Source organism: Leucopleurus acutus, assembly GCF_964270905.1.
Source record: "Leucopleurus acutus genome assembly, chromosome: 7".
Classification (NCBI taxonomy): Eukaryota; Metazoa; Chordata; class Mammalia; order Artiodactyla; family Delphinidae; genus Leucopleurus; species Leucopleurus acutus.
Window position 1 is genome coordinate 90,002,519 of NC_139150.1, and position 13,038 is coordinate 90,015,556.

General features: G+C 39.3%; 2 protein-coding genes across 3 annotated transcripts in view; one reads left to right on the forward strand and one right to left on the reverse strand.

Annotated features, from left to right (window-relative positions):
* CENPP (centromere protein P) overlaps nucleotides 1-13,038 on the reverse strand; it is a gene marked incomplete at its 5' end in the record, with an annotated part of 225,920 nt that overhangs the window by 85,247 nt on the left and 127,635 nt on the right. The window lies entirely within an intron of this gene.
* The window catches only part of LOC309963992 (asporin), a 41,319-nt gene continuing 40,568 nt past the window's right edge, over nucleotides 12,288-13,038 (forward strand). For both annotated transcript variants that reach the window (XM_082842592.1, XM_082842593.1), the window contains exon 1: nucleotides 12,288-12,462. In XM_082842592.1, the coding sequence (XP_082698718.1) occupies nucleotides 12,416-12,462 (47 nt within the window). In that variant the 5' untranslated portion in view covers nucleotides 12,288-12,415. The remainder of the gene's footprint in view (nucleotides 12,463-13,038) is intronic.

Here is a 13,038-nt window from a genome sequence, read left to right on the forward strand (position 1 = left end):
TAGGGGCAATAAGCAGGAAATCAAATAGACAATCAAATCAACAGGCCAAGTGTAATGAAGTCAGCAGAACAGGGTGGTGATGCAATGAAGCATGCTGAGTTCGAGGCCCCTCTGCCTGGGCCTGGGGGTACTCCCGGATCGTGGGTTTCTAGAGTGTGCGAACGGCACAAGTTGCAGTAAGACACAGCAATCCCTGGAAGCCTTGGAGTAACACCAGGCCCAGGAACACACTGAGACCCTATTGTGCACTCAGGGACACCCTGTTGGGAGCAGAATCTCTAGAAAGGCTAAAAATCAGACTGACTGATGAAAGCTTTGTTTTTAAGTTGTAAGATGCTTTTATTTCTGATTTTATAATTTAAAATATAAAATATGTCTAGCATTGAACTTGTTTGCTTTGAAACTTCATCATACTCTGGATAGAAGCTTTAATTCCATTTTTAAAAATGTGATAAATGTCCATATAGCAAACATTGTTCATGATATATAATGTTTAAAATAAAGAGGTGTTCTGTTTGGCTTCAGAAATATGCTGTAATTACTAATACATATGTACACTAAGGAAATCCTGGCCCAGCTATGGTCTGAAAATATTAATCGTGTGTCATCTTTGCACATAAGTACGAGGAGTACTAACTAACTTTTCAATTTTGAGATTTGGCTTATTGTAGATTAAAATATCTCAAAAAGCACTAAAGATAAGATGTGGTTAAAGAAACATATAGCCTAGAATCATAAGGAAATAATTACACCAGGAATCAGGACACCTGGGTGCCCATCTTGGTCTCCAATAATTATGTAGTCATTTTACTTTTCTGAGATCACTTGATTCAATTATAAAATAGCATGCTGTGTGACTATAAATGCATTGATGAACACATCAGTGGTTTTCAAGCATGGCTCATTAGGAGTTCATGGTGCCCTGGGGTGGAAGTGTCCCTAAAGAGGAAGTACACAGACTCTCTTCAGACAAAACTGCTTTGCTACCATCAGGAAGGGTTAGCTGCTACTGTTCCTGCCTGCCTCCCTAACCACCCTTATTTCTTGAAACCAGTAGACAAGGTACTATATAAATGACACATCAAGTTTTAAGAATCATAAGGAATATTCAGCCAAAGTCCCTGGTCCTTATCCTCTGCTCAGCTCCTCCCACACTTTCAGAGAACTTCGCTGGAGAGCTCTGGTCTGAAGAAACGCTTCTCAGGTATGCAGATTACAGCTGCCTGGACACAGCCAACCTCTGAGTATGCCAGGGCAAGGAAGTTTAGTAGATGTGTCTGTTCCTTTGGAGCTCCTAGGGTGGGATCAGCCCTGAGCACTTCTGCCACAACCAAAGACTACTGACCTCCAACCTGAAACACCCTGAAAGGCAGTCAGCATGAGTACGTGTTCTGTAGGACAGGCACAACATGGCACAGTGCTGTAGCGTGCACAGACTGGGCTCACATCCTTGTCTCTGTCAGACTGTGTCCCTCCCTATGGAGAAGGCAGGTCAGGATGACCCCAGCATCCTGAGGGTGAGTGTGTGGCGCTTGGGAATGACAGGGAGTAGGTGGCTGAGTCTGGACTTAACATGCATCTTCTGAATGAAGACCACAAAGTGGAAAGTCTGGACACCTGAGAGTGCGTATGGCACACCTCTAAATCTCAGGGTGCAGCGCACCTGGTTTGGCAGGTGCTGCCAACAGGAGCGAGAAGATACAACAATCTCTCCTTGGGCTTGTATTGTCAAATGACTCTACACACATCCCTTAGGAGTCAGGCTTGTGAGGTTAAAGTTCACTACTCTTAGGGATGACTGCTTTTATTAACATGGAAAACACCACCCACTACACTAGTTGAAATCTGCTCCTGGTCTGCATGGACACCACTAAGAGCAGTGAGGATGACACCCCATTCACACAGAAGAATGTGATTATTCCAATAACTGTTCAAACTATGTAGTATAAACCTTTAAATTCATTGGGAAGTGTTAATAAATTATAATGCTTGTTTCAAGATAATTTTAGATTTGGTAAGTATGTGGAAATTTAAGCCACAGATGATGGGTATATAGCTAAAGGATAAAATCCCAAATTTTTACTGGTGCCACACATTATGTTAAGCATAATGCTGTGTGCTATAGGCAAAAATGGCTTCCCTGACAAATTTAAATCAGGAGTAATAAAGGAAGCCTGTGGTATATATGATACGGGAAATAACGAGCACTGAGTTTGGAGAAGAAAAGATCAACAGGCTTGAGCTGGGCCTTGAAATAGGATTTGAATCAGTTGAGGGGGAAGGAATGACTGACTAAAAGAGGCATGAGCCAAGCATAGTTGAGGTTCACCAGTGGAGGAAAGATTATACAGGAAATAAGAGGCCTGGGATGGCTTGGAAGGCCAGCAAGAAGAGACCAGACTTACTGTGATGAGAAATGTAGTGTACCACCAAAAAACTCTGAAGGGAGGACTATGTCATGAAAGCAATGGTTTCAGGAAGGAAAAAGAGCCACCACTGTAATAATCTAGAAACAGAATAAGTGGGACCCACACAGCACAGGTGACAGGAAGAAGCAGGAACAGGAATAGGTATGACAGAGAGTTTGAAAGAAAGAAAAGAATATCTACATTCTCATCGTGGAGATTAAGTCTGAGGGCAAGTTTGCCATAATTAGTGACCACCTGTGGTCTTCTGAGGGACTCAATCTCAGAAGGACATTATGAGCCATGAATAACTGAGAATATATTAAAAATAAAATGAACTGATTAAGTGTAAAAAGAAAGAAAGAGAATAAAAGAAAAGAAAAGAGAAGAACTATTAGTGGATAGTGATCTACCATGTAAGGGACACACACAAAGAGAAAAGGAGACAAAAAGGAGAACTGCTCTGAGTCTCACTGATACTGCTGAGAAGCTGTAAGAAAGGGACAGTTTGGGTGAGAATATGCTGAAGTTGGGCGGGGGGGGGGGCGGTGGTCACCATGGAATTCAGGCAGGAGGGTGGGAATGCACTCAGCTGGAGTGGAATCCAAAGGAAAGGATACACATTGAGGGGCAGGTGAAGAGAAGGGCAGGGGAGCGGAACCCTAATGAGCACTGACTTCCAATTTGAAGGGGAGCAAGTACACCATAAGTCTCCATCTGACTTGAGCCATATGATCTGATCTCAAGGAGCTTCCAAGGCACAAGACAAGCTGTGCCTAGAAGCCCAGCTCCCTGGGAAGTGCCCCCTCCCTTCGGCACTCGGCATCTGTTCCACCAACCTCATGAAAGACAGATCTGGTATTATGAGTTAGGTCTGCATTGATTATTTCTTTGCATGTGGGGTGTTGTACGGTAGATGGGTAGGAGGTGTATCTTGTTTTCCCCAAAAGATTGTAAAACTTAGAAGAAGAGAGACAATTCATTTCTTGGATCCCTGCATTCTGTGTACAAAGTAGGTACTAAATGACTGTTGATTCCTCAGTCTAAACAATCAGCTCATGAGTTGTCCAAAGTTGATCTTAATACTACTCCTAAACAAAACAAAAAGAAATCTGCAAAATTTAAGGATTTTTAAAGGAAAAGCAATAAATATTTATAAAGGGTCATAAAATTAATAAGGAATAATTTCTCATTAATATTTCCTGACATGGACATTAGAAGACACAGAGTATATTTTATAAAAAATTAAGTCATGCTTTGACAACTGGTAATACTTAGTAATCAACTGATTGTTCTCCATAACAGCAACTTTGACAATGTTTTCCAAAGCCATCATTTAAACATGAATTACTAGGTTCATAGATGCTGACATAAAAGAATGAAATACTCATGTTCTGCTGTTTAAGTGAAACCTCAAAGGGCTGGGTAAAACCCTCTAGGATATCTATTCCATCTCTTTCCCTTATTTAGAAAACAGAAAGTTTCCTCATAGGAGAAGTACTTACAAATTGGTGATAAATGAATTATTCAACTGTCCATAGTTGAATTCAGACTCTCAGTCAAATTAAAATTCAAAAATATTAAAAATACTTATGAAAACAGAAGTTTCTGGCCAGCTCTAACATATACCAGATGACTCCAGGGGCCCTTAAACCCTAGAAGTCTGTGAAACAGGTGGTCCATCTCTTGAAATGAAAAAACAAGAACGAGTATCTTGGGTCTGAACTGGAATCCTTATTAGCTGTGGGCTTGGTCAAGTTACTTAGACTCTGATTTCCAGTTTCCTTGCCCATGAAATTGAGGAGAACATCTGCCTACCAAGGCTGCTGGGAAGGTTAAATAAGGTGATGTCCATGACAGTACTGAGCACAGGGTGGACGTCAGATGAGTGTCCATTCCTTCATGGATAGGCATTGGGAAATCAGCAGGTAGGAAGGTTCAGTGACTTGCTCAAGGCTGCCAAGTCTCATAATATGGTAGATATTAATTATTAAAGGACATTGATTCCTTAGATTGTGATATACAGTGGAAAAAGGAGTGGGCCTATTACAGCAGGGCAGGAGTCAGCAAATGCTCTCTGTAGACGGCTGCACTCAAGTGGGACTCTGCAGTCATGTCAGCGTCTCTCTTGAGCTTGGCAGTCTTTGTGCTGTGTCACTGCATGCTCATATCCATCACACAGAACAGAATGAAACCAGCTTAGAACAAGGGCTAAGCAAGGGCTCAAGCCTTACCTGAGCAAGGGCTCTCTAAACACAGAGTAAAACCAGGACTCATAGAATCTAAACTACTTATTGTCATAGATATGGCAATAGTTTAGAAGCAGATTAAAAAAAAATCCTGATTATAGGAAACAAAAGTAATTCTAACTTATAAGTGTGATTCACTGTAATAATATAACACCAAAAAGGGAGAAAAACTGTATGTAAAATAGCCAAACTAGAAGAATATTTGATCAGTAAACCTGTCCTGCAGATGGATTCCTACCTCAGAGATAACCCACAAGTGGGTCTACGGGGATACAGTAAGAGTCTGCCTGTAAGCCTTGGCCAGGTGCAGCATGCTCTGGGCAGATGGTTCTCCTGGGGAGTTTAAGTATTTACTATCCTTGTAAACATCAGCTCTGATTAAACCTACTCCAACAGACCCAGAGGCATTTGTGAAAGATTTTCAGAGAAACTAAAATCTACTGTAAACAGTATAGATATGTGTATATAGATATCTATATATCTATATATCTATATCTATCTATCTATCTATATATAGATAGATATAGATATATTTCATCCTATATGTCTTAAACAACGCTTTGGCATATTAACGTATTACTCACATGTCGTTGCTTCAACATGCTGTACAGGAACAGTTGAAACTATAAGTCATGTTGGAATTTGGTCTGTCACACACTGTTATGTGCAAAGAGGTGAATGTTTCTAACTAGATTAATAGAGCTTAGTGATTACACAACTAAAAAATATAAAGGCATGATTTTCTTCTTTGACATTATATTTCCCTTTCTACATGAAAATGGATTAAAAAATTTACAGTCTAGCATATTTTTCCCTTTGCACAAAATGTGAAGAATGTGAATCCACATAAGGGAAAGCAGACTGCATTAAAAATAACATATGATTGCACTAAACACATATTAGTTTGGAAAAGAAAAGGAATACGTCATGTTATTAGAATGTCATGGTGTGTTTCTAAGTAACAGAATCTCTGTGGTCAAATAAACTTACATTGAACTATCAGCTGATATAAGCAAATCTTTTTATAAATTGGAATCTGCTGAAGGTTCATTTGCTTTACATAAGTTGAGAATTACATTCACAATTACCAAATTTATACATGAACTGTCTGAAATGCTGACTAGTATGTGATACTCAAAATAAAGAATGCATTATAAATTGTAAATCTACTCTAGGTCAGTAGTTCTTAACTATTTGAAGGATGGACCCCTCCCTTTGAGGATATGATAGAAGCTATGATGGGCCTTCTATGCAGAAAAATACACATATACAAACACTCTGCATGTATCAAAAGGCTCATAAAACCCATCCTAAATCCTCTAGGGATCCTTGTACAATAGCTAAGAATCTGTAGGTAGAGTAACACCTTAATTAACTTCAAATAAATTTTACATGTAAATATTTCACTAGAGTTAAAGATAAATCAAAGAGTTAAAATTAATTTAAGGCAAATTGCCTTATTCCCCACAACTATTTAGCATTTATTTAGCAATATTTTTATGGCCATAGAAAAGTTGAAAGAATACAGTGAACATCTACATATTCTTCACCTACATTCACCAATTAATATTTTGTCACCTTCATTTTATCTTTTTCACTCTTTCCATATCCCTGTCTATACATATATATGTATTTGTGGGGTACAGGGGCTGGACCATCTGAATGTAAGTTGCAGATATCATGTCACCCTAGTACTTCAGTATAAGTTTCCTAAGAACAAGGACATTTTCTTACATAACCATGAGACAATGATTACATTCTCTCATATTATCAAACCCCAGAAATTTAACATCGATTCAGTTTCAACATACAGTCCATATTCAGATTTTCCCAACTGTCCCAACAATGTCCTAAATTGCTGTGCGTGTGGTATGTGTATATGTGGCTCAAGATCTAATCAGAGTTCACTTGCCTTTAGTCTCCTATAATCTAGAGTAGAAATTCTGTGCCTATGTGTTTCACCCCTTCACTTTTTGAAGGGTCCAAGCCAGCTATCATGTAGAATGTCCCCTAATATGTATTTGTCTGATTGTTTCCTTACGACTAGATTTAGGTGAAACGTTTTTGCCAAGAATCCCACATAGGTGATGTCATGTACTTCCTTTTATATCATATCAGGAGGGACAAAATGTCGGGCTGGCGTGTTATTGGTGATGCTGAGACATTGGTTAAGGTAGTGTCTTCATCTCCTTGTAATTAAGAAATATCCTGCAAGGTAAGACTTTAGGTCTGTGTGAATATCTTGCCATCCAATAACCTTTCACTTAGTGGTTTTAGCTCCCATCTTTGCCTAAATCAGTGACTATGTTGGAGGTTTCACAGTGGTGATTTTCTAACTCTGTGATTCCTTCTGTACTCATTAGTTGGCATTCCTCTACAGAAAAAGCTATGATCCTTTTGGCCCTCTTCCCTCTGTTATAAAAAGGATTTTGCATTTGATGTGCTATAATCCATTGCCATTCTTATTTGAGATATTCAAACTATGCCTTCACCTAGCTTCTATGTTCTGTTCACAGTCCGCAGTAATCTCTGAGTGCTTTTGTGCCTGCTGGTATGATGAAATGTTTCAGGTTTACAGAATTCCTTTACAGATTCCCTGGCCCTGATCTATTACTTGACATTTTTCTCAGGGGCCTTGCTCCTTCTAATGAAAAATGGCCCTTAGAAACACAGATCTGGAAGTTAGATATGCTCACTGCTTTTAGGTCTTCTCAGTTAAAAGAGCCTGGAAATTTATTTAAAACAAAACCATTACTTGCACCCATTCCTGAAAGCAAACTGACCTTTGAGGCATTACTTAAAAATATTTGATACCTACATTTTTATTATAAATTCAACTCAATCCATTTTAAATGACAATTTATGGCATTAATTCATCTTCAGAGCAAAACATCCAACAGGATGATGACAGGAGCTCAGCCTGCAAGTTGCAGAAGCAAGTCCTTACCAGCACAGGGTATAGAAGAATGGGAGCTGAGAGCCAGGAACCAGAAGCCCATTTGAAGAAGGTTGCTGCCATGAGCTCAGCCAATTGCTGGAACTGCACAGGAATTCAGGGCCAGTTTTGTCAAACTAGTTTTTAAGATATGGTAAATTTAGACTTTGATATAAAATTTCCTCATTTTTAAAAATACCATATGCTCCAAACAAACCATATCTGTGGGCTGAATACTGCCCATGGGTCATGATCTACTGTATAAAGTCAATTCTCATTATAAACCACAGAGCCTAGTCCACCATGAAGGATGCTTGAACATTCAAAACCACCCATAAAATCATATCAAACCCATGAATTCACTTCTTTCAGAAGTTTTTGTGAATGCCTACTATATACAACCTCTGTTATGCATAAAGAGCATACATTATTTACATCCTAGGATTTGATGGTCTAGAACATTCTTGAACTAGGTATTTGGAAGGCACATCCCCTCATTCCCTCAACGTTTCGCTGACAATCCCCCATCCCATTTTGCTTTTCTTCATGGCACTTAACACCGTTCTTTGAATAAACGGATGGACAAAATTTTCCTTGTAATTTCTACTATGAGAGACTAGTACACAATCCATTCCAATGTACTCAGAAGGTTAAGGTAAACAGGGGAGGAAGCACCAGATACCAGCTGACAAACATCATAAAACTCAATCGTCTTAGTGATACTTGAGCTCGGGAAGGTGTCTCATGTGACCACAGTCACCCCTACTCCTCACCCATTGGAGTTTTAATTTGCATGAGATGATTTCTAAGGTCCTTTCCAGTTCTCATTTGTTTGGGCTTTGACCACTGTTCTCCATTTCTACATTAGCAGAAGGTCAGGAAAGGGTCTTAAAAATTATATGCAAGCGTGGCTTAAGCAATTTATTTTTATTTTCATCATGATTGGAATATATTGGGCCATGCAAGAAATTTGTGTTGATGTTCCTTTTATGCAATCAATGTTTCTGTTCATAAAATGTCAGTAGAGCGAATATTACTTTTCTAATTTTGAAACTTATCTTGTTTAAAACATAATAATGTGCAGATTATTCATGATTCCCAAAGACACTGTTTGATATAGTAACACTAATTCTCCAGTATTTAGACCAAGGCCCAACGAGGCAAAAGCCAAACAATAAAAAACAAACATGTAGAAAAGAATTAGGTCCCCTTCATAGGACCCTTATAGGAACCAAAAAGGGAAGATTTTTTCCTCACAATACTCTAGGGAAGAGGAGGTACACTGATGTGTCTGGAATGACAACCCGCAAAGGTGTGGAGAAAAAACTCCAGTTTATATCCAAATGGTGTGTTTGTGCACGCTGGGCTATCTCTGCAGTTGTGAGGTAAAGCTTCCCACCTGCAGCTCCAAGACTGTGGGAGGGGTTTTGGGCCCTGGGCTGTACCTCTAGTCACAATGTCAGCAGAATAGGGTGAATAAGCCAGAAAGACCACCTGCATCTTGGCATTATACTCCAGGGCCCATTTCTTTCCCTAAGCCTTCTGACTAAAGAGCACAACAGCATGCTGGAGGAAGATAAGCTCAGGGCTCACAAGTGAGGAGAGGAGAGAGGCTGCAACACATCTTTAGAAAAACAATCTCACAGGAAGTGCCTCCCAGCTCTCTAGACAAGGTGGCAGAACCCTGCCTAGACGGGTGGTCGCAGGGCAGATGCCATGACTGAGAGGTGAGGAGAGGCTGGTAGAATGATGTGGGAGAGGAACACTGTGTGAGCACAGGCAAAGGTAGAGAGTGGGAGGCACACATCCCACTGAGAGGAGGCGCTGCCACTCAGCCCCAGCCAAGTGTTGCCATGCAAAAACAGGAGCCACCCAGTGGCAAGGCTTTACTTATCAAGAGAAGTTGAAACTTCATAATTTTTTTTTTTTTTTTTTTTTTGCAGTACGCGGGCCTCTCACTGTTGTGGCCTCTCCCGTTGCGGAGCACAGGCTCCGGACGCGCAGGCTCAGCGGCCATGGTTCATGGGCCCAGCCGCTCCACGGCATGTGGGACCCTCCCAGACCAGGGCACAAACCCGTGTCCCCTGTATCGGCAGGCGGACTCTCAACCACTGCGCCACCAGGGAGGTCCCATAATTAAAAAAAAATATTTTATTTATTTATTTTTTTTTTTTGGCTGCGTTGGGTCTTCATTGCTGCGTGTGGGCTTTCTCTAGTTGCAGCAAGTGGGGGCTACTCTTCGTTGCGGTGCACGGGCTTCTCATTGCAGTGCCTTCTCTTGTTGCAGAGCACAGGCTCTAGGCGCGTGGGCTTTAGTAGTTGCAGCACGCGGGCTCAGCAGTTGTGGCTCACGGGCTCTAGAGCACAGGCTCAGTAGTTGTGGCGCATGGGTTCAGTTGCTCCACAGCATGTGGGATCTTCCCGGACCAGGGCTTGAACCCCTGTCCCCTGCATTGGCAGGCAGATTCTTAACCACTGAGCCACAAGGGAAACCCCACAATTTTTAAATATAGAGCAATTTTACCTGACAGAAACACATACACGAGCCTCAAATGACAGATCAATGAATGCTTAAAAGTTCATAGCTATACTCCAAATGGAAATTAACCCAGTTAAATGAATATATATATGAATATACATATAAAATATATGATTTCTGGCATATTCATACAGAAGAATGTTATATAATATGGGTATACCTTGGAGATATTGCAGGTTTTGTTCCAGACCACTGTGATAAAGTAAATATTTCAATAAAGTAAGTTACACGTACTTATGGGTTTCCCAGCGCACTATACTGTGATCTATTAAGTGTGCAATATCATTCTGTCTTAAAAAAAAAGAAGAAAACTTAATTAAAAAGATTTTATTGCTAAAAATGCTAACCATCGCCTGAGGCTTCTGCAAGTTGTAGTAGTAATATCAAAGACCACTGATCATAGATCACCATAACAAATATAATAACAAAGGAAAAGTTTGAAATATTGCAAATTACCAAAATGTGACACAGAGACATGAAGTGAGCAGATGCTGTTGGAAAAATGGCACCAATAGATTTGCCCGACACAGGGTTGCCACAAACCTTCAGTTTGTCAAAAAACACAGTATCTGTGAAATGCAATAAAGTGAAGCGCAATACAAGAAGGTATGCTTATAATGAGAATGAACAAACTATTGCTAACCACAATGACCTGGATGGATCTCTAAAACATAACGCTGAATGAAGAAAGCCAGACTCAGAAGAGAATGCACTGTATATATAAAGTTCAGAAAGCTATGGTTTTTGAAGTCAGACAGCGGCCTCCTCTGAAGACAGAGTGATTCTGAGGGGTCCAGGAGTGCTGGGATTTCTTGATTAGGTGTTTGTGAAAATTAATTGAGCTGTACCATTACAATGTTTATTTTTTTGTAATGTATACTTCAGTTAAAAGTTAAAAAAACAAAACAAAACACTGTGAAGGACACAGATTTCTGCCCAAGGAGCTTCTCATTTATGGCCACTGCTTTGATGGAGCTCAGGTTAATAAAATCCAGTTCAACACTCACGATGTCCCAATTCATCAAGGTAACAGACAAATGTTTCGAACTAAACATAACTGAATAAATGGGAACATGAGCATTATAACCAAACAGGAGGCCTGTCAAACCTCAGGTGCTGCACCCAGGGCAGGCCTAAAGCTCTGCAGAGGCCAGCATACGGGACTGTCTGATGTGAGGGCCACAGAAGTATATTTTATTTAAGTGGGGGCTGGGTGTCCTGCACATTGGAGGCACAGTACTTTTTCTATGGCTTGCTTCAACATGTGCCATTTCTCTGGGAATCAGGAACAAACAACAGTCAGATTCTTTGTGTCAGGAGAGACCAGACTCTGCTAAACTACTGGAAACACGCTTTGCAAACAGGCTGGCCCCCAAATCTGCACGTCATGAAGATGCTAGTTTGGTGTTACCTAGTACTTAGGTACCCAGACTTAGAAAAATGTCCTCTTGAAGGATGATGTCTTAATTGATGTGGGAATTGGGCATTCTCTCAGGCCTAATTGTGAATGTTGTCTTCCTGCTCCCATGTCCTCCCTAAATGCTATGTGGTCATAGGTGATATTCTCTTGAAAAGTGAAAGTCCAAGCAGGCTTCACCTGTATCCTTGCATCAATGTCTGTATCACAGCATATAGGTTGGGGCCAGAAGCATTATATAGGGCCTGGTCTGCAATTCCCCTGACATGCCTGTGGCAGGGCCAAAAGCTTTTAAAGAAATTCTTGAGACGTATGCTTGATGTAACAGCTTCAGTCATCAGAAGAAAATTAACAGCATGGCTCCTTTCTTAGGTACATCTGGAGACTGGATTTACATTTCAATAATGTACTCTTTCAGTATTCCTTCCTAAAACTGATAAATATTAGTCTATATAGAGTGAGTGATTTTTAAATTTGTAACTTATAAGTATTCATTCATTTAAGAATTTCATATTTTTTTCAAATCAGGTATTTCTTGAATGGCTTTGACTGCACTTTCAATGGCCAGTTGCCATGAATTATTAAACTCTCTTTTTTTTCTTCAGAATCTTCCAATAGACGTCTAGAGTTTAGCTAGAAGTCTTGGCTACGATACAAACAGTGATGGAAAACACATGAGCAGTAACAAGTTTTAATCTTGCTTCTCAGTACTAACATGGGCTAATCTGTGGAAGCAGCTTATTCCAGTGTCACCCAGGGTGCAGCCACACCAGGCTCTGCAGAAGACTGTTTTTCTTTTAAATGTAATATCTTTTCATATTTTCTTCTTAAATAGTAGCTGAGAACATTTACGTTATAGATAAGTAGTACATGGTGGAAAATTCTACTTTCAGGAGAACTTACTCTCTTCTTACAAGGTATGTTTTCATGTCTTTTTTTCATGTACTAGTGTACAATTGTTTTAGTCAATACTAAGAGGACATTAATGTTATTAACATAAATGCTTGTAAATTATATAATATAGTTTAAAGTTTATCTGTATAATGTCTTAAAAAATAGCACTTAAATACATATCTAAAATTACTCTAGCTTTTATGTTTTACATATAATGGATTTACTTTCAACATAATTGCGACTTTTTAAAATAGCTAAATGATAACCTGTCATTATACTTTACTATAAAAGTTAACAGGATTGATTTTTAAAATCATTTAAACAAATATCTTGTGAACATGTTCTTTTAAGAAAATAACATTACCTTAATAATGAATGATAAGAAAGTTTGGGGATATTACAAATACATTAAGTGAAAACAGTAAAAGATTTTTTCAAAATGTGAAACTATGATATTTTCTAAGGTATTTTAAAAATATATGAGTTATTCAAATGTTTTTACTTACATATTTGAATATTCATATTTTGCCTTGATAAATGTATTCCTTATTCTTATGTAATGAAATGACACTGGGCAGTTAAAATGGAGATCCATATAA